Source organism: Ictidomys tridecemlineatus, chromosome 10, assembly GCF_052094955.1.
Source record: "Ictidomys tridecemlineatus isolate mIctTri1 chromosome 10, mIctTri1.hap1, whole genome shotgun sequence".
Lineage (NCBI taxonomy): Eukaryota > Metazoa > Chordata > Mammalia > Rodentia > Sciuridae > Ictidomys > Ictidomys tridecemlineatus.
In genome coordinates this window covers 105,399,489-105,421,178 of record NC_135486.1, presented here as the reverse complement: position 1 = coordinate 105,421,178, position 21,690 = coordinate 105,399,489, and the positions used below count along the sequence as shown (strand labels likewise).

Below are 21,690 nucleotides of genomic sequence, written 5' to 3'. Positions count from 1 at the left end.
ACTTGTCCATAGGCATGGTGCCCTGCTTACCAGGCACCAGAGACAACTCTGTGGTGAGCAGGGTACCCAGCAGGTGCCGACATGGGGCTACTCAGAAGTTGCCTAGCATTGGACTGCTCGACACATCTGCTGCTGTTTAAAAAGAAAAGATGCTTCTAAAGGAAGCTGGGTGACACTGTGGAGGCAGAGCTGAGGGCACCCAGCAGCCACAACCTCCAAGGATTTCGTCCCTCTGGGCCTAGGCAGATGCAGATGGTGCCCCACTGAGCAGTGCCAGCTCTCCAGGGACTGGGAGGCAATGACCAATCCCTAGATGGAAGGAAAAGACCAATGTGCTGCTGCAGCACAGACCCAGATGCCTGTGTTGCAGGTCGCAAACTAAAACTGCCCAGGAGCGTGAGCCGGATGCTGAACAAGCCTCCTTGTTCAGCTCTCTGGGGCTCCCACCCAGCTGGGTCCTTCAGACCTGCACATTCAAAGTCAGGCATGTCCTTGAGGGTGAACAGCACTGGAGCTAAAGCTCCCAGGCTGCAAGACGGTGGCACCTGAGCTCTCCTCAGTAATGCTGAACACCACAGAAAACATGTCCCAGGGACAACCTCCAGTGCACACCATCCCTGTTGGCTGCAAATCCTGACAGCCACGACTGAACTTGGGTTAAAGGGAGGGCTGCAGTGAGAAGGGCTTTCCTCTGTGACTCTGACCCGAAGACGGTTTACCCATGACCCCTCTCAACAGAAAGCCTGAAAGATCTGACTGCTCAAACACATCACTTAGTAAAAGGCTTTCACCCTAGACGGATTTGTCTGCTGCCCTTCTACAAAAACAGGCAAGGCCTGTGCTACAGTATGGGAGTGGGTGTGATGACCGGGGTCCATGTGCTGGGTTTGGTCAGGCAGGTCTAGGTGAGGGAGGTCCTTAGGTTGAGTGGGTGAAACCTCAGATGAGGCTGTGATCCTGTTGGGCTCTGGCCTCCTGTCTGCTGATACAATCTCTCCCTCTCACACACAGTCCCGTCACTGCCACCTGCCCTAGATCCTCACCAGAGCCAAGCTGATGCCAGCACCAGGCCCTTGAACCTACAAACTGTGAGGCAACAAACCTCTTTTATTTATGAAATTACTCGCCTTGGGGATTTTGTTATAGTAACAAAAACCTGACTTAAACAGCCCAACTTCAAGTTTAGGTGCCTTTTCTCCACTGAAGACGCTTAAGATGCCTCCCTCCTCCATCGCAGTGTGTAGGTCTGGAGCCCCTTGACCACCAGGCCCCACTTTGCATGTGTTTCCAGATCTGAAAAACCACGAGATTAGTGAGAGCGCAGGTGCTACGCTTTACTCCAGCTTCCTCCCACTTTCATATTAAATATCTGAAATATATTAATCTTACAAAACAGTATTAACAGTGCTCAATGAATACAGGCTGTGGAGTAAACAATGAGTCCGGATTGCAAAACCATGGGTTATTTAAAAAAAAACTGGAGTGTGTGTGCTGCGGCCCAGATTCGAGACCGCGTGGCATTTCCGACTGCATCAAACTGGGAGGAAAACCCGGGACAGCCCTGTCCTCAGGAGACGCCCCGCGACCCTTGCTCAGTTTGAAGGAGCTGAAGGAGCGCACCTTCAGGCAGGGGCTCAGTCTCTGAGCAGGTTTTCGGGCTTGGGGTAGCCGAAGAGCACAAAGTCGGCCTCGTAGAGTTTGTAGAGCTGCTGCCTCCAGGCCAGGGGGATCTTGGCAAACCAGTCCTCCTCCCAGCTGCTGGCAGTTCTGTTCCGGTAACTCGGGGGGAAGTGGAGCCGCGTGTCCACCTTGAGGAGCCTCAGGAGCTGGGCGGCGTCCTCGTCCAGGGTCTCCAGCTTCCCCACGAAGTCGTAGTCTATCTGGCACGGGTGGCACAGGCGGTACACCTGCCGCCAGTGCTCGTTGAAGGGCGCCAGCTTCTCGGTGTGGGGGTCCAGCAAGTACTGGATGAAGTTGGCGAAGGACACCTTGAGGCCGGCGCTGAAGGCCTCGCTGACCGAGGCGGGCAGGCTGGTGTGGTTGGCGTACAGCCTCAGCATGGGCACCGCGAACTTGCGGTAGAACTCGTCGTTCTCCAGCTCGAACTTGCTGCGGAAGGCCGAGATGAGGCGCACGAAGGGGTCGCGCACGAACAGGAACTTGGTGTACTTCTTCAGCTTGATCTTCATGAGGTGGCGGGAGAACTTGCCGTAGCGGCGCCAGAACTTGTTGAAGGTCAGGTGGGTGCTGGAGTTGTGCACGTGTTCACGCGGGATGTCCAGCGGGTCGCGGTAGGGCGCGCCGCCGTCCAGCAGGCTCTCGCTCAGCACGATCATCATGCGCTTCCAGTTGGTGCAGGCCACCTTGGGCACGTAGCAGTAGATGACCCCGTGGCGGTCGTCCACGATGAGGTGGTTCAGCTCATAGTTGGGGATGTCATCGAAGGAGCGCTCCTTGGTGGGGAAGGCCAGGCTGGAGTTGGCGCAGAAGTCCCGCAGCACACTCCTCCTCTCGGCCTGCTGCTGGCCCTGGTCGGCGCTCTGCTGGGCATCATGGGGGGACCAGTCGTAGCCCCGCACACTCTCCTCCAGGTGGCTCAACGCCGGCTTGCCAGAGGCCAGCAAGGACTGCTCCGTCTTTTTCCTGGAAAGGTCTTTCTGCTTCGAGCCGGAACTTAGGAGCTTATCCAAAAACTCATCCACATCAGATGCAAACTCCTTCTCCTCCTGCTGTCCGGGGGTGGGCAGGGATTCCAGGGTATGCGGCCTAGACAAAGATGTATGCAGGTAGAAGTGGGCAGTGCCCACGTTGTCCCAGTACACGATGATGAGCAGGATCATGAGGACGGAACCCAGCACCAGCCACAGCCGGAAGAGCCGGGGCTTGGTCATGCTGCCCTGGCCAGGGCTGGGCCCGCAGCTGGACCCCTCACTTCAGCTTCATGGAGACATCGGGCATGGCGCTAATGGACGAACCTGGAGAGACCAGAAACATGGGGTTAGAGGCTGAGATCCAGTGAGCCCTTTCTCTCCCACCCAGAAGGCCCACCCTCTGTCCTCCCTCCCATCCCACCTCCATCCCACACTCAGATTCCTTTAGGGGCCTCATCAGTCATTCCAACTTCTTTGTGTGACTATGGCCAATGCCACCTACCAGGGCCAAACAAATAAGTATGACAAGGGAGGAGAGCAGCAACAACTGAAAAAGAGGATGGTCTAAAGAAACCAGATCCTTGTGAAGAGAAGGCTTGACAAAGAAGAGGGGGAGGGGGAATCGGAAGTCAGTCACCAGGAGGCTGCAGCTAAGTTGATAAAAATGCTAAAGATGGCCAGGCACGGTAGCACACGCCTGTGAGCCCAGTGGCTTGGGAAGCTGAGACAGGGGGATCCTGAGTTCGAAGCCAGCCTCAGCAACTTGGAGACCCTAAGCACTCAGTGAGACCCTGTCCCTAAATAAAAAATATTAAAAGGGCTGGGGATGTGGCTCAGTGGTTAAGCACCCCTGGGTTCAATCCTGGACACCAAAAAAAAAAAAAAAAAAAGTCTAAAGATAACTTCATCTAAAAACAAAAACCAAAAAACCTGCCAAGCAGACGTGGACCAAATAAACCCACCAGAGTCAGGGCCTCCTTGATGTGGAAAGGGCAGAGAATCCACTTCTTTCATGTGGATTCCTGAGTGTGGGATCTCAGGGTCATATGGTAAGCCTGGGTCAGGGGGAGGATCCCTGAGGAAGAAGGGCAGCAGTCCCACAACTGAGGCCAGGAGTATGTCCACGGTGGACTAACGACAGAAACATCTTTTGGGTAACAACAGTTCTGTGCGAGCCAAAGACCAAGGAGAAACTGCACCTACCCCCAGAGTTCATCAGGGCCACCCTGGGACTGATCTTCCAGCCCCACAAAAGCAGGTGCCACATCCCTGACCCCCTAGTGGGCACCAGCTGGTGTTGGCAGGGGCCAAGCAGGGAGCTGATCCTGTCTCCACCCAGGGTAGCAGGAGGTGCTCTGCCCCCCAGCACAGTGCCAGTGTGGTCCTGCTGTGGAGCTGGGCCTCAACTCCACTTGGCATCAAAGGGTGGAAAGGAGATGATGCGAGGCAGGACAGCTGCACTCTGATTCCTCCTTGCATTGCCACCGTGTGGCCTGGTGAGGAGCTGAGCTCCACCCACTCTGACCCCCACCAGCATCAGTGGGCGGAGTGAGAGAGGTGGAGGTGGGGTGGCTGGCACTCCGCTTTCTTTACTCCTCTTCACTGGGGATTGAAAACATTAGTCATGCAACATAAATAAAAAGAAAGCAGGAGTGGCTATGTTAGTATCAGATAAAGTAAACTTCAGAAGGAAAAACGTTATTAAAGACAAAGAGAAACATTACACAATGACAGAAAGTTTGACCCACCAGGAAGACACAATAAATGTGTATGCACCAAACAACAGGGCTTCAAAACACACAAAACAAAACTGACAGAGCTAAGGGATCTATAGACAAATCTACAATTCTAGTGGGAGACTTCAACACTCCACTCTTGCTGAGTCAGAATGCTCCACCTGATAGCAACTGAACACATGCTTCCCCCCCCACCCAAGCATCCCAAAACATCACCATGGCAGACGGAACCTGAATGAACTTAAAAGAACTGAAATCATACAGAATCCTTTGGCTGTAAAGGAATAAACCTAGAAATCCATAACAGAAAAGATAATTGGAAAGTCTCCACACTTGGAAATTAAAGGACCCCCTTCTAAATAATCCTCTGGTTGAAGAAGCCTCAAAGGAAATCGTAAAACACACACAGGACTGAATGAAAATGCCAAGGCAACGTGTCGAGCTCCATGGGTTGCAGGTGGAGCAGTGCCAAGAGCAGAAGCAAAGAGGGAGACTGCAGATCAATAACCCAGCTCTACCTCGAGAAGCTGGGAAGGAAGAGCAAGATAAACCCAGAGCAAGATAAACCAGAGCAAGCAGGAAGAACAAGGGCAAGAGCAGAAATCAACGAATCTGGAAACAGGTAAACACAGAAAAATCAACAACAACAAAAAATCAAAATTGATAAGCCTCTGGTAAGACTGACCGTGATAGAAACGGTCACCAGGAATAACCAGGAATAAGATGACACGGAGCCTGCAGGTGTCACAACCCAGCAGCTTAGATGAAATGGACTGGTCCTAGAAAACCACAAACTCCCCAAAGAAACAGCCCTATTCTCATGGAAGAAAGTGAATTTGTAATTTAAAAACTCTTGAAAATGCAAGGGACCAGGTCTATTTTGGACTGGCCAAACAACTATGCATAAAAAATTAAGGAGTTACAACAAAATATAAACAAATTGGACTTCATAAAATTAAAAACTTTTGTACAACAAAAGATAATAATACCAATAGGATAAAAAAGCACAGAATGGGAAAAATATTTGCAAATGTGATATATCTGATAAGGGATTAACATCTGAAATATATAAAGAACTCATAAACCCAACAACATTCCAATTTTAAAAAGGGCAAAAGACTTAAATAGACATTTCTCTAAAGACAATATACAAATGTGCAATAAGCACATGAATAGGTGCTCAAAATCACTAGTCATCAGGGAAATGCAAATCAAAACCACAATGAGAGGGCTGGGGATGTGGCTCAATCTGTAACGCACTTGCCTGGCATGTGCCAGGCGCTGGGTTCGATCCTCAGCACCACATAAAATAAAATAAAGATTTTGTGTCCAATGAAAACTGAAAAATAAATATCAAAAAAACAATTCTCTCTTCTCTCTCTCTCTTTAAAAAAAAAAAAACAAAAAACCCCACAATGAGAGCCAGGAGTGGTAGGGCACACCTGTAATCCCTGCAACTTAGGAGGCTGAGGCAGAGGATCACAAGGTCAAGGCCAGCCTGGGCAACTTAGGAAGATCCTGTCTCAAAAAACATTTTTAGGGCTGGGGATATGGCTCAAGCGGTAGCGCGCTCGCCTGGCATGCGTGCGGCCCGGGTTCGATCCTCAGCACCACATACAAACAAAGATGTTGTGTCCACCGAAAACTAAAAAATAAATATTAAAATTCTCTCTCTCTTAAAAAAAAATAAACATTTTTACTTTTTTATTTTTTAAAGGCTAGGGGTGTAGCTCAAAGGTAGAGCATTTGCTTAGCATGTTGGAGGCCCTGGTACTAGTACTGCAAAACAAAACAAAAACAAATAACAAACACAACATACCACCTCATACCTATTAGGGTGGCAACTATCAAAAATCTGAAAACAGCAATTACTGGGACATGGAGACACTGAGCCCACCCACATGTTCTGCTGGTGGGATCCGAGACAGTGCAGTCCCATAGAGGACAGTATGGAGGGTCCTCAAAAAATTAAAACAGCATTAACCTATGACCCAGTCATTCCACTCCTGAGAATATACCCAGAAGAGTTGGAAGCAGGATCTTGAGGAGTTATTTGTACCCTGTGTTCACAGCAACATGATCACAACAGCTAAAGTAATAGGGATGCAACCCAAGTGCCCATTCATCGGTAAATGAGTAAACAAACCGTGGTCTCTGCATACAATGGAATATTACTCAAATCTTAAAAAGGAAGGAAATTCTGACACATGTTACAATATGCATGAACTTTGGAGGACATTATGCCAAGGAAAATAAGAGATACAAAGGGATACACATCATATGATTCTATTTCTATGAAGTAGTCAGAGCAGACAAATAGGTAGAGACAGTCTAGAAGGGGGAGGGAAGGATGTGGGGTTAGTGATTCAGGGAGCATTGGTTTTGCAAGACGAGAAGATTCTGGAGATGGGTGTTGGATGGCTGTGCAAGGGAATGTGCTCAACTCCACGAAAAAAGAAAATTAGGAAAAGAAAAAAAGAAAGAACAGGAGCTATAACAGGGCTCTTGGGTGCTGTTAAAGAAATACAGCAAAACGCAGGCCAGTGTGTTTCTGGGCGTGTGGGTGTGAAGTCACTACATGACTCCAGTGCAGGCTGAAACCGGGCCTGCTGCTGAGGCCACAACTCACCCTTGCTCCCATGACCTGCCCGAAATCGCTGACTGACTTCCCTGCAGTCAGCTATTAAACAAACATTTAAGTTTTTAAAAATTTATAGTGGTGCTCCCTGAGATTCACTTCAGACAACCAAAGCCCTGGTTGTCCACCACTCAACTCTGTGACTGGTCCAAGGCCCTGTGGCTCTGAGTCCATGTGTGACCAGACTTGCTTGGGCGCGGTCCCTCCCAGGCCTTTCACATCATGGGGACAAGCCTTCAATTCTGGCTGCAGAGGGAGTCACCGATGGGTCTGAGAGGCCACGATTCATTTTTAACATCAAGGGAAGGCCTCGTGTTGTCATTACTAACCTCAGACAAGCCACATAAACAGCAGTTGTGGCAACAAGCCCGCTGAGGACATGGCAGCTCTCGGGCAGAGTCCTTTGAAGAGGAAACTCTGCTACTTTAAAACTCGTGCAGTGCTGCGGTTCTTAGAACTGCAAGGAGCAAGAGCAAAGGAGGAAAAAGGGCTACTAACAAGATCACCAAGCGTCACTTTTTATTTATCTATTTATTTTGCAGGGCTGGGAATGGGGAGCCTTGCACACCAGGCCAAGTGCTCTCGTACTTACTGAGCCACAACCCAGCCCCAAGCAGTTCGGGCATCTGGGAACTTCTGGCCCTGGGGCCACACAGCTCCAGCCTGAAGACCAGGTAGCACTTCACTGCCTGGTGACAGAGAGACATGGCAACCATGTGGGCACAGGTGGGCTGAGAACCAAGGTCACGATCCAACTGCCTCAGAAATAGGAACTGCACTGACCTCAGAAAGCACTTTCCATTAAAAAAAAAATAATAATAAGGGCACTATTTCCAAAGGCAGATCTCCCAGTATTTCAAAATCAGTCAACACAAAGCCCTCGTGTCCTGCGGCAGGAACGGGCCGAGGCATCACAGGGAGAGGCCTGGCCTCTACCTCCCCAGGGAGAGTCAGAGAGCAGAGGCTCGCTCAGATGCTCTAGCCAGAGAGATCTGGGAGGGACTCCTGCCCCTACATGCTATGACAACAGCACAGGGATTAAACCCAAACAGCTGCTGGGCAGACGAGTTGTCCTCTAGCTTGGAGTGGGCTGTTAGGTCACTTCTGTTCTCGCACATGACATAAGGCACAATGCCATGGGTAGACTTGGGAGCTTAGAAGGCAGGAACCTATGCTAGGGCCCAACCAGTCTCAACAAGGCTTCACACCAACAGTGGGCAAAAGCTGGGGGCAGAAGGAACCACTGGTGGTGGACAGCAGTGGCCTCAACTGCCTTTCATCCAGTCCACCCATCATCTTGAGCAGGGCAAGAGCCGCACCAGATTCACCTTAATACCTCAGTAAGGCTGGGCATGGTGGTACACACCTGTAATTCCAGAGGCTTGGGAGGCTGAGGCAGGATTGCAAGCTCAAGGCCAGCCTCAGCAATTTAGTGAGACCCTAGGCAACTTAGCAAGACCCTGTTTCAATTGCAAAAAAAGACCTTAATGAGACATTTCCCACATTTTTAAAGCAGAGCCAATGGCTATGGTACCAAGAGATCAGGTAACATGCAATGGCACTGAGTGCCCATCCAATTGGTCAGATGTTATTCTGCCTGTGTCTGTGAGTGTTTCTGGATGAGATAAACGCTTGCATCAGCTGGCTGACAAAGCAGTTAGCCCTCCCCAACATGAGTGAGCCTCAGGCAACCCACACGGGGCTCAAACAGCGCCAAAGGCTGGGCAAAAGACATTTTGCTCTCTGAGCCTGGCTGGCTGTAAGAGGAAACACAGTCTCCTCCAGCCTTTGACAGTCAGGGAACCCCATGAAAAACAGGACCCTTAGGATTATCAAGGGAAATAAAAAGCTAAGGCAACTCTTGGCCTCATGGCCCAACAGCCATACTAGAAAATCAGTAGTTAAAAGACGACCATCTCTAAAGTCACAGGAGTGACATAGCATGCCAAGAGATGACTTTCCCAGCCCTCCGAGACTATGTGGTCAGCAGAGACCCCAGCTGAACCCAGACAAAGCAGGGTCTGCACTACTCAGAAAATAACAGTATAGAGACTCTCCTAGATGATCAGGGCCCCTCCAGGTGTTAAGGGACATAGAGCAGTCACTGGAGTAACCACAGTCACCTGGACCTTGCTAGCCCAGTGATACACACACACCCTGGTAGTGATCAGTGACCAGACACTCGAGGCCTGAGGAGGTATGATGAAGAACAGCACAGGTGGGACAGGCCCACCTCCACCTGTGGCTACATCAAGAGACCAGTTCCTGCCCACCCGGCAGATGCCATAAAAGCTTTGCTCCTGCTTGGGTCAGCCTGGGGTCTCTGTCCTCCTGTGCTGTTTCCTTCTAGCTCAGGCAGATGTCCTTAATAAAGCCTTAGCTGTGTTTAAAGTCTCCTTAGGTCCACTGTTCGTTTCTGCAGTCTAGATCCAAGAACCCAAGTTCAGTAACACCTTCAGACTGGAATTTATATCACTGCTCTCCTGGTCTGGATCTCAGCCTCCACAATCGTGTGTGAGACAATTCTTTAAATCCATCTCTTCACACACCAGCCCTCACATCTGACTGGTTCTAATTCTCTGGAGAAGCCCAATACTAGCATTTGCTTTGCCATTTAGTCAGGGGGTTTTGCAGGCGTGTGTTCACTGCAGAGAGTAAACAGAAGTGATCCAGTCAGTGAAAACCAGTCAGTGTTAAGCAAAGGAAGCCAACACACTCGGCACGTGGCAAGGATGTCAGAAACATGGAGACATTCAGCCTGTCTGACAGGTATTCCAGGGGATGGCCCACAAGTCACTTTTTCCCATGTAGCTACCCAGCATCTCAGCCAGGTTTGTGGGAAGCCCATTCCTTCCTGACTGAGTCACTCTGGCACCTCTGATCTTTTTCTTTTTTTCAGCCAGGTTTATGGAGGTATGACTTACGCACAATAAAATCCCCTCTTCTTGTTAAAGGTACAGTTGGGCGAGGTTTGGCAAACATGCCCTACAATTAAAACACAGAACATTTCCGATACTCCCAAGAGTTCCCTCATCCCCTGCCTGGTCACCCAGCTCCAGATAATGCCAAGCTGTTTTCCAGAATATAAATGGAGCCACACAGGACAGGCCACTGTGTATGGCTTTTTCCACTTAGCATAACACTTCTGAAATCCATCCAGATCTGTGTCAGTAAAAACTTCCTTTTCTTATTGCTGAGTAGTATTCACAGTATGAATATACCACTGTTAACCTTTTTCCCAATAATGGACTTTGGGGTAATTTCCTTCTTTTTTTTTTTTTTTTAAAGAGGGTGAGAGAGAAAGAGAGAATTTTTTTTTAAATATTTATTTTTCAGTTTTCGGCAGACACAACATCTTTGTTTGTATTTGGTGCTGAGGATCGAACCCGGGCCGCATGCATGCCAGGCGAGCACGCTACCGCTTGAGCCACATCCCCAGCCCAATTTCCTTCTTTTTGAATAAAGCTGCCACTAACTTTATTGTATTAAGGCCAGAACTTTTTTTTTTTTTTTTTAATACTGAGACTTTCAAAAAGCGTGACAAGGTGGTATAAACAAAATCAAGTGCCTTTTTCAGCTGTTGGGAAATTCTGCAAGATGCATAAAAGATATTCTATACCAATGCTAGGAATTCATTTAAAGACCAATCAAACTGACTGACTATTGAAGTGTGGCATACAAATCTTAGATTGCTAATGACTACTCAGTTATGAAACGGTAGGGGTCCCACACTGACATCCACAATGCTGCATGGAGACAGTCAGATTCTAAAGGAGTGAAGAGCTGTGTCAAACATGTGCATTAGCAGCCTTGACATAAAGAAGTCCTTTCCCCTAAGTGCTGGGCTCTAGAAGCACGACAGTCTCCATCAAAATCCCAGCAGGCTTTCCGGAGAAACTGAAAAGCTAATTTTTCAATTTACTAGGAAATATAGAAGACCCAGAATAGCCAAAACAAGTGAAAAGGAAGCACAGAATTGAAGAAGTTAAAGTGGCTCATTTCAAGACCGATGGTAAAGCTGGCAAGTAGCAAAGCAGTGCTAAGGGCACAGTAAGCTATGTGGAAGACACGTCCACAAACGCCAAGTCCAGAAAGAGACCCCACCTATGTGGAGAACTTATTTTTTTTTTTTTTATATTTTTTTTTAGAGAGAGAGGGGAGAGAGAGAGAGAGAGAGAGAGAGAGAGAGAGAGAGAGAGAGAGAGAGAGAGAGAGAGAGAATTTTAATATTTATTTTTTAGTTCTTGGCAGACACAACATCTTTGTTGGTATGTGGTGCTGAGGATCGAACCCGGGCCGCACGCATGCCAGGCGAGCACGCTACCACTTGAGCCAAATCTCCAGCCCCCGAGAACTTATTTTCAACAGAGGTGTCAATGCATTTCAACAAGGAAAACAGTTGGGCACGGTGGCACATGTATGTAATTCCAGCAGCTCAGGAGGGTGAGACAAGAGGGTTGCAAGTTCAAAGCCAGCTTTACCACCGGGTGCGGTGGCACACACCTGTGATCCCAGCGGCTCCAGAGGCTGAGACAGGAGGATCGTGAATTCAGAGTATTTTCAACAAATGGCTCTGAAGCAACTGGATATCTGCATGGGGAAAAAAATGAAACTCAACCCTGAACTTCGCCCCATACATGAAATTTATTCACAATGGACCAGTGCCCTAAACACAACGCCAAGCTATAAAAACTCCAGAGGGTAAGATCAGGAAAGTCCTCAAAAGGCTCATGCTAAATGCTTGGTCCTCAATGCAGCAACGTTCCAAGCTGGGACTTCGGGGAAGTGACTAGATCTCGAGGGCTCTGGCCCCCCAGTCCGTGCACTGATGGACTCCTAATTTCATGGCATTATGGGAGGTGGTGGAAATTATGGGAGGTGGGCCTCGTTGGCAGAAGTAGGTCACTGGGGGTGTGGCCTGGAAGAGTATTTCTTGAGCTCCACGCTTTCTCTGTCTCTGCTTCCTGGCAGAGGCACCAGGCAGCTTTCCTCAACATGTCCTTCCGCCAGGATGAGGGGCCTCACTTCAGGCCCAGAGCAATGGAGCAGCCAACCCAGACTGAAAACTGAGGCTAGGAGCCCAGATGAATCCTTCTTCCTCTAAATAGTTTTCTCAGGTACTTATTGCAACAATGAAAAGCTGACTAATACTGATGCCAAAAGCACAAACCATGAGAAAGTTTTGGTGAACTCAGGTGTTTGGTTTTTTTTTTTTAGCACTGGGATTGAGCCCAGGGGCACTCTACCACTAAGCTACTTCACTAGGCCTTTCCTTTTTTTTTTTTTTTTTTTTTTTTTTGGGACCAGGGAATGAACTCAGGGGCATTCCACCTGAGCCACAGCCCCAGTCCTATTTTATTTTATTTAGAGACAGGGTCTCACTGAGTTGCTTAGCACCTCACTTTTGCTGAGGCTGGCTTTGAACTTGTGATCCTCCTGGCTTAGCCTCCCAAGCCTCTGGTATTACAGGTGTACACCACCGAGCCAGGCCATCCCTAGGCCTTTTGACTTTTTTTTTTTTTTTTTTTTTTAAAGCAGGGCCTCCCTAAATTGCTGAGGCTGACCTCAAACTTGCAATCCTCTTGCCTCAGCCTCCCAAGCTGCTGGGACCACAGGTATGCACCACAGTATTCAGCTTAACTCAGGCTCTTTAAATTTCACCATTAAGAAAACTGACCAGAACTGGTTACAATGGTGCATGCTGTAACCCCAGTGACTCAAGAGGTTGAGGCAGGAAGATTGCAAGTTCCAGGCCAGCCTCAGCAACTTAGCAAGGTCCTTAGCAACTTATGAGACCCTGTCTGAAAAGAAAATATAAAATGGGCTGCTTATGTGGCTCAATGGTAAAGCATCTCTGGGCTCAATTCCCAGTGACAAAAAAGAAAAGAAAGAAAGAAAACCTAAAGCCAGACCATAAGCTGGGAGAAAATATTCTCAATATACACATAATGCAGGATTTATATTCAGAACACACAAAAACCTCTTAGATCTAAATTAAGAACACAAAAAATCCAATTTAAAAAATGGCAAAAAAAAAAAAAACTGGAACAGACATTTCACAAAAGATGTTCAAATATTCAAAATACACGGAGGAAAGTGCTCTTCATCATTAGCCACCAGGGAGATACCCGCCTCCCACTACTGGAGTAGCCCAGATGAAGCAGACGGCCGGCTGCTGGTGAGGATGTCAGACAAGTGGGGCCAGTGTGGGCGCAGATGGTCCAGGGCCCACAGAAGAGAGCCTGGCGGTCTGCAGTAAAGGCAGACATACAGCCTGCTCTTCCACTTCTAGGTGCTCAGGAGAAAAGAGCACCTGTCCACACAAAGATCTTTATGAGAACATTCATGGTGGCTTTATTCAAAATAGTTAAAAACAGAAAACCACCCTGATAGCCGTCAGTGAGAGAGTAAATAAACAAACTGTGGGGTCCTCATCCCATGAACACCACCGGCATAAAAAGGAATGGCCAGTGATTCACACGCACCAGACAGATCTCACAGACACACTGGAAAACGATTGCCAGACACGAGCGCACGCTGTATGATTCCACCTAAGGGAAGCTGGAGAGAAGTAAGAGCAGTCTCCTCGGACTGCAAAGGAGCACAGAAAGCTGGCAGGAAGGAGCCCACCTTGCTGCCTGCAGAACGGCTCCATGGCTCAATGCTTCCGCATCCATTTAGTGGAACGTTTACAAATGCAATTGTGTGTGTGTGTGTGTGTGTAAATGTTATCTTAAGACATTTCACTTAAAGTTAAAAATTTTAACAAGTCATGGACACCAGGTATGGTGGAACATGCCTGCCATCCCAGCAGGCTGAGAAAGGAAGATGGCAAGTTCAAGGTCAGACCCAGAAACTTAGCAAAGCCCCAAGTCACTTAGCAAGACCTTGTATCAAAATAAAAAGTAAAAAGGATTGGGGATATAGCTCAGTAGTAAAGCACCCCTGGGTTCAATTCCCAGTAAAAAACAACAACAACAAAAGCCAGTGGTCTCATGATGTTGATCTCCAGAGGCTGAAAGTTCTCAACAAGAATGCAGTAGTCACTGGGTACAGTGGCTCACACCTGTAATCCCAGCAGCTTGGGAGACTGAGGCAGGAGGATAGCAAGTTCAAAGCCAGCCTCAGCAATAAAGAGTCTCTAAGCAATCAGTGAGACTCTGTCTCTAAATAAAATACAAAATAGGGCTAGGGACTATTTGGTCAACTGCTCCTGAGTTCAATCCCCAATACTCACCCCCTCAAAAAAGAATACAGTGGCCCATGGTCCAGCTCTCACAGACTTCTACAAGATGATTGGTGCAGAAGTTTTCATGTGAACACTTAGGGGCTGGGAGAAAAGGGAGAGTCAGAGATTGAGTCCTGACTTGGCAAGCAGCCTGGCATGTCACTTGTATCTGAGTTTCACTCAGTGGCAGAGTGCTTGCTTGGCATGCACAAGGCCCTTGGTTCCATCCCCAGCACTGCAAAAATACATAAATAAAATTTTTGTTCTAAGAAGTTTGCACATAAAAAGAAAGAAAAGCTTTAGCTTGCCCAAATCTGCAGAGATAGCAAGCAAGCTGGCACCTGAGCTCTGGCCACTGGTCTGAGAGTCAATTGTTCCAACTGTTGTGCTCAATTGGCCTCTGTGGTATAATTGATGCAGAATTGGTGGGGTTTTATTAAACATTTGGCTCTTTATTACCTTTATTTCTGAGAGAATTAGCTCCTTCGTGTCCAAACAGCCAAGCTCTAAAATCAAGTGATATGACCTTCATTGAGAAGTCCAAGAATGTTTCAAGTTTTATTTATTTATGCTACTGGCAAAAAGATCAGAAAGTACTTACTGCTCTTACAGCTTAACAAACATTATATAAGACAAATAATCCCCTGCAGCTCTACTGCTGTGGGAAGTTTCTATTACTGGGGTCAACAGGCACACTGGGCATATCCCAAGCTGCCCAGCTCTGCAATTTACACCGTGGGCTGCATTAAGCCAGATCTTGCCATGATGATAGTTTATTTGCTTATAAAATTACTTCATTGTGTTTAGTTAACCCTGCAAACTAAATCTGAGGATATACAGATAAAAATAAGTAATAAAGGGTCACACTGATGAGAACAGAAGATTAATTCATGTCCTAGAAGACCTGAATGAAAATGGAGTGCAGATCTGGCCTTTGAAATAAAGACATCCTCCCAGAGCTGGGCCTGGGCACCTGGGCTATCAGACCACTTGAGCTCTTTCTTTCCTGATCACCACGTTCTCAGTTGCCATCTTACAAGTGGATGGGATTTTAGCACCTTTCTACCAGCCTGATTCCCAAACCAGTCTTCAAGTTCTCAGAAGACAGGGATCGGGTCTACTGTATCTTGTTCCACACAATATTCAAATACTCTTGCATGATCCAAAAGATAACTCATTTACAAGAGTTAAGTCAATTCAAAGAAATGATTTCAAAGGAAAATAATAATATACTTCATCATTGATAAATTTAAAAACCTGCTTGGGAGATTTATTTGCAAAATCTACCCAGACCCCACCCTCTCTCAGCCCACAACTGCCCACATGCTCGCCATGGTCTGAGCCACCGTCAGCTCTCAAGCCGATGCATCAGCCTCCGAACCCTCTCCCTTCTCTGCCCTCCTGCCCTGTGATCAACCAGGGAGCCAAGGCTATCCTGGTAAAAGCAGATTGTGTCAGCTCAAAATCTATGCTCAAAATCCTGCAATCAGCTGGGCATGGTGGTGCATGCCTATAATGCCAGTCCCTCGAGAGGTTGAGGAGGAGAATCATGAGTTTAAAGCCAGTCTCAGCAACTTAATGAGGCCCTAAGCAACTTAGTGAGACCCTGTCTTAAAATACGAACTAAAAAGGGCTGGGGATGTTGCTCAGTGGTTAAGCACCTCTGGGTTCAATCCCAGGTTCAAAAGAAAGAGAGGAAAAAAATCCTGCAATCATTGGTATCCCCTAGTTTCCCACTTACAGCCCTTCCAGCGGCTCTGACTAGCAACCCAGTAATCTCACCTCCTACCCCTGTCTTCCTTGCTGACTCCAGTCAAGGTCTCATCAGCTGCTTAGTAGGGCAGGCTTCTACTGCAGCCTCTGCACGGACCATCCCTGTGCTGGAGGGCGCCCAAGCTATCCCAAAGCTCATCCTGGTGAGAGCTTCCCAGGGCATCTCAAGGAGTCAGCTCCCAGCCCCACCCTGTGGCCCAGCTCCTGCTTCTCCACAGCATCATTCCCACCTGGGGTCCTAGTCACATCTGTCTGCTTACTGTCACCACCTGCACAAAACAGAAACTTCAGGAGGGAGTTCTCTTCCTGCTTGTCACAGCTGTGTCCTCAAGGCTCTGGGCAGTGCCTTGAGGACACAAGGAGGTGTTGTGCTATTAAAAACAGACATCATGGACCCTGCTTATTTCTGAAACCAGTGGCAGGTGAAGAGGGCTCATTAGCCCTCTACCTGTGGTTCCAATTTAAAAATCCCTTTATAAACATTAAAAGAAACAAAAATGGCTTAAAAAAAAAAAAGCACCAAGTCTCTGACAAGTGTCCATGGACTGGAGACAGGATACAGAGAACAAGGACAATAATAGAGAGGAAATGAGAACAAGTAAATTCTGCCTGCTAAGAGGGCCTGTGCACAACACAGGCAGCACTGGTCCACCAAAGCAGGGTGCTGCTTGGAGAGCCTTTGTATGGTAACAGTGTTGTACCTGCACATCCATCAAGGGGTTAAACGGTCCCCAACTAGGAAGCACAGCAGGCCTTCCCTCCTTCCCCCACCCTCACCTGCTAATCTGCTGATCTTAGTGTGTGACTCCTGCTCACCACTTGCCTCAGAGCTGCCACTTAGCTGTTCTGTTTGGGGACTGAACTCCCACCAGGGCAGGCTGAGTGGAGCTCCCTTCCCCCGCCCTTGACCCTTCACAGACCTGCTATCCCCTCCCCACCTGGTCCCCACACAGGCATATCATTCCAATTAGAGTAGCAGTGAGTGTTTACCCACACTGTCACCAGTGTGGAGAGACTATTCACAGCTCGTCCTGGACACCGTAATTATTTTTCTTTGCCCGCACAATGGTTTATTTTCCTGGGAACTAATAACAGTCTTGTGTTTTTCTTTGCTTTGTTTTCCGTGCACTTATCACTAATCCAGCCCCAACTCTGCCAAGGTTTAAATCTCCTCTGCAGATGTCCCAGCACATAGGGTGTCCTGTTAATTTCATCATCTCCTTCTTCCAAAAAAAGTCCCTTCAAGGAGCTTTGTGAGTGGCTCAGGGCAGGGACCTCAACTCCCAGGGAGCTGCCAGGCACCAGGCCCCACCCTGCCTGCAGCCAGCTATCTCCCCACCCCCATCTCTCTCTGGTGCACCAGCTTGTTCCGGGATGGCATGTTGGCCAGTCACCTCCTTAAAGTTCAGAGGTGGCAAATTTGGGGAAGTTCTTGGAGATGTCAATTCTACCCTCCTACCCCTCACGGTTGACAATGTTTTCCTTCAGAATTTTGAAAGCAAGGCTCTTGATCTTCTAGTGTCCAAGGCTCCTGTGGAGTCCAAAGCCATGCTGCTTCTTGGTGAGTGGGGACCTGTCTATGGTCTGTTTTTATTTATTTTTTGCTAGAAGCTACCACAGATTCTGTGTTCCCGTGTTCTATGAACCTACAACAGGGTGCCTTGGAGCGGGCCTCAGAGATCTTTCTCCACCTCACTCATCACTTAAACTCTGGAGCTGACAGCGTCACTTTCAGATGAATCCCTTGCATGCCAAACTTCCGCTAGTCTCTGCCTGAGACAGCATCCCTCACCCCCAGATCCTCCTGCCCAGGCTTGGTGGGGATGGAGCTCTGCACACCAGGGCTACCTGCACTTTCATCCTTGGTGCTGGGCAAGTATGTGGGTTCCAGAAATTATTCTGTGAATGATTTCATGCTCTTTTCTCCGTTCTTTCTTGCTGAAACTCTTAATATTCAGCTGCCGATCTCCTGAACTAATTCTTTGTTTTTCTTCTTTTTTTCTCTCATTTTTTTTCCATCTCACTGCTTTTCTGTGCTACTTTTATTTTATTTTATTTTTGTGGTGCTGGGAATTGAACCCAGAGCCTTGTGATTGCCATCTGTTCTACTTTCTGAGAGTTTCTCAACTTTATTTTTTACTTGCAAACTGGGTTTCTTATTTCCACGGTCACTCTCTATATCCAAGGGTTCTCTTTTTGGATCTCTGAACATTCCTTTTTTTGGTAAAACTTTCCATCCTTGTTCCATGTCTGCAATATCTTCTCTCCTCTTCACTGCAGAGCAGGGGCGTCTCCTTCCTGCACACTGGCTGCTGCTCCCAGGCGAGTGTCCCTCCCAGGCGAGTGTCCCACCCGGGCTCCCACATCAGGGTGCTTCTTTGGTGTCCTTGGTTAGCTGTGCATACTTCAGGGATGGGGGTAAAAGAACCTGGGTGTTTTGAACACTAGGAGAGGGTTATTAATTTTGAACTCTGTCAGTAAGTGATCCAGCCAGGCCTTCTTGCCAGGGTCCCCCTTTATTGATATTTTTACGTCTTTTCTCTTGGGCTTCTCAGATTCTCCAAAGACTTAGCCATCCTCCTGCCTGGAGGGAAAGACCCACTGGTCGTGTTCTGGAGCTTTCTTGTGGCATCCTCTTGTGTTCTGAATAGCAGTGCACCTGCCCTCCACCCCCCGCCCATTCTCAGTGGTGCCTGGTGTTTCCCATTCTTGTCTGAAATACTTTTAAAGTTTCTAAATAGTTACAGAAACCACCTCCTTGGCTAACAGCAGGAAGCATTATGTTAGAAGGTCAGTTATCTCCAGGCACCAGCCCTGACTAGAGCCACCAACTGGGTGTGAAGCTTACAGCTACTTTCTGAAGAGAAAGAATCTGAAACTTGAAACTAAAGATTTTAAAATTAGATATTAGCTGCATTTGTTTCAAAATTATCAATAACCAGTCGTCTCTTTTCTACCTATAGCACCTTCAGCCCTGGGCCTCTCTAGAAGAGAATCACCCACCAGCCTTGATACTTGTGCAGAGTGGACAGTGACCCGCCTGGCCACAGGCAGCCCTGCAGTGGGCTACGTCTTCCCCCCTCCTGCTCCCACCCTGCTCCAGCAATTCCTCATCAAAGGTGCCAATGATGCCCTCAGCGCCCATTCAAGACATCCAGCTACCTCTGCCTTCTCTCTGCCTCTCCCCGCAGCCCACAAGACACCACCACCCAGGTGAGTCTCTAGCTTCTTGCAGCCCCCCATTCTCCCAGCCACTGTCTTCAACACCCCCTCCCCCTGTAAGCCTACCCAACAGTCTGCATCTCCTCAGGCCCTAAATCCACTTCCTATTTCCACTAGTATGACTAGCCTGTCTGGAATACAGATCCAACCATCTTCCACCCAGACCTCAACTGCTCCTCTCCAAGGGCATGAAACTCAAACTCCCCAGCTTGGCTTTCCAGGTCCTTCCCAATCATAAACGCATCCTTCTACCCAATCCCCATTCCAGGAGGAGCAACTCCCAGGTATCTCCACTTCCACTGCTCTGCTGCTACTCTGTGATATTAAGAAACAAACTGTCAATATGTGCACAGAATTTCAAACATAGTATGAGGGGTAAAAGAAGTCTGTCTCAAAATGTTGCATACTGACTCCACCAGAGTCTTCCCCAAACTCATCCCCCAAGGCCCGCTCCACTGTGGAAAACTTCAACTCAACAACTAAGCTGAGCGGCTCCCTCTTCCCTCGCTCTGCAGACGTGTGGCTTGTAGCACCAGCCACCCTGCATTAGCTCCAGGCTGACCATGGAGCAGCCAGCCCAGGGCAAGGCCCTTGGATGTGTACTATCCAGCCCAACTTGCTGTCCTGCACGTGACTGGAGGTTTGATGGAGCTGGGGTGCATCGGGTGAGCGGACCCTGCCAGCCTGCAAGCCTCAGCACAAAGTCCTATGGACTCATGTGCAAGCCCCTTGCCATCCCAGACAGACACACTTCAAACCCACAAAAAGGGGATTTCACATGGCAATTTCCAAATTATCCTTGTTTTCTCTCCTTCCACCCAGACACCAGCGCTGACTCACATTCCCAACACATGATGCTCCCAGAGAAAGGCTGACCCAGGCTAAGCTGGGTCCTGCTGTGGGGGCAGGGAAGGCCCAGAAAGCTGCTCCCAGATACCCAGAGCACTGGTGACAATGCAGGGCACCCGCAGACAGATGCCGGGACTTCACATTCTTATTCATCCCTCCGGTGTCGGATTATAAAATAAATAATTTAATAATTGTGAAAACACTACAGCTTGTTGTGCGCCCTGCCAGACGGAACCCCTGTGCGGGCCAGGGGCTTGCTAGCCATGCCTTTGGGCCAAGAGCCCGAAGAGAAGATAGGTCCTCCTGTGAGCGGCTCATGCAAGGCTTCCTCCCCATGAAGAGGCAGGGGGGCTCCGACTGGAGCAAAGGGTCACTTAGGTGATGCTCTGCCACCTCCGCCTGGAGCTGGGGTCTGCGCTCTGCTGGCCTGACGCAGCGAAGGGAAGCGGAGTTGGAGCAGAAAGCCGCCAGCACACTGTGGGGCAGGTGTGGACCCGGGGGCTTGGGTGGGTGCACAGACTCTGCCCGCTGGGCAACGCACACTAACCACCGCCAGGGCTCCTCGGGACGGGTTCTGCGGGACACTGCAGCACCTTTGTCATCTCTCAACAATTATTGATTCTGCTCGCAGATGCTCAAGCAGCCAAAGAACAAAACTGCTAACGCCGGCAGGGCCAGGAGCTCGGTCGCCGGAGGAGAGGTGGCCCGCAGAGGGGTAAGGGGAACAGGCGGCCGCACGCTTTCTCCGCGCATCCTGCGGGCCAGGACCCCGCAAGCAGAGGGCTCAGAGAGGGTGATCGCCAGGCCAAGGTCACACAGCGAGCCGGTGCAGGGACTCGAACCCGGGGCGCGCCGGACCTGCCAAGGCCGGGCGGGGAGCACCGACCCGCGCCCTCAACCGGCCACAGGGCGCCCTACTCGCGGGACCCCGGCCCGTCCCCGCCTGAGGACCGAGTGCCGCACGGTCCGTCCCACGCCCTAGCCCCGCGCTCCTTTCCTCACCTCGTCCCCGCGCCCCTTTCCTCACCTCGCCAGCCTCCGCCGCCGCCGCCGCGCGACTAGCGGACTCTCTCCAGGCACGGCCCCGCCCCCGGCGCCGAGGTCCCGCCCCCAACATCTTCTCGCGAGAATTCGCCGGCGGAGCCGCAGAGACAGTGAGCGCCCCCTCTCAATGCGCTTGCGCCCTCCGCACATCGCCCCCGCTATTCCGTGCCATGTGGCGCGGTATTTACCGCCAGCGATCAGCCCCGCCCACCGACGAGCGGGAGCTCCACCCCCCCTCCCCCCCCCCCCCGCCGCCGCCAATCCTCAGCCTTGATCCTCCTGCGGCGGGGGCGGGACCCCGACGGTTCCAAGGCCTGAACTCGGACCCCTGCTGGCATTGCGGCGAGATGCCACCCGGTTAACCCACCTCCAGGAGTCTCCCGCCGTCTACCGGCCGCCGAACTTGTGATGCTCACAAGCTGGGACTTTGGACTCGCTGTGCGCCTTGGGAAAATGGCTTAACCTCTCTGAGGCTGTCTCCAAATTCATTAAAATTTGGAGAGCGACACGACCTTAAAGGGAGCTTGTGAGAGTCAAATGAGACGGTGC

General features: G+C 49.5%; 1 protein-coding gene across 4 annotated transcripts; it reads right to left on the bottom strand.

The window, feature by feature from the left end:
• Window positions 1–1,313: 1,313 nt before the first annotated feature.
• On the bottom strand, window positions 1,314–21,221 carry Chst12 (carbohydrate sulfotransferase 12). 4 transcript variants are annotated; one of them, XM_013365469.4, is made up of 3 exons: window positions 21,125–21,187; window positions 14,263–14,355; window positions 1,314–2,975 (listed from the first exon to the last, which is right to left on the bottom strand). In XM_013365469.4, the coding sequence occupies exon 3, from the start codon at window positions 2,889–2,891 to the stop codon at window positions 1,635–1,637; it is 1,257 nt and encodes a 418-aa protein (XP_013220923.1). In that variant the 5' UTR covers window positions 2,892–2,975; window positions 14,263–14,355; window positions 21,125–21,187; the 3' UTR covers window positions 1,314–1,634. The 4 variants fall into 4 exon arrangements, with proteins under 4 accessions (XP_013220923.1, XP_021576252.1, XP_040133037.1 ...); XM_021720577.3 differs by having other exon boundaries at window positions 21,100–21,184; XM_040277103.2 differs by lacking the exon at window positions 14,263–14,355 and having other exon boundaries at window positions 21,125–21,221.
• Between the last annotated feature and the right edge of the window lie 469 nt (window positions 21,222–21,690).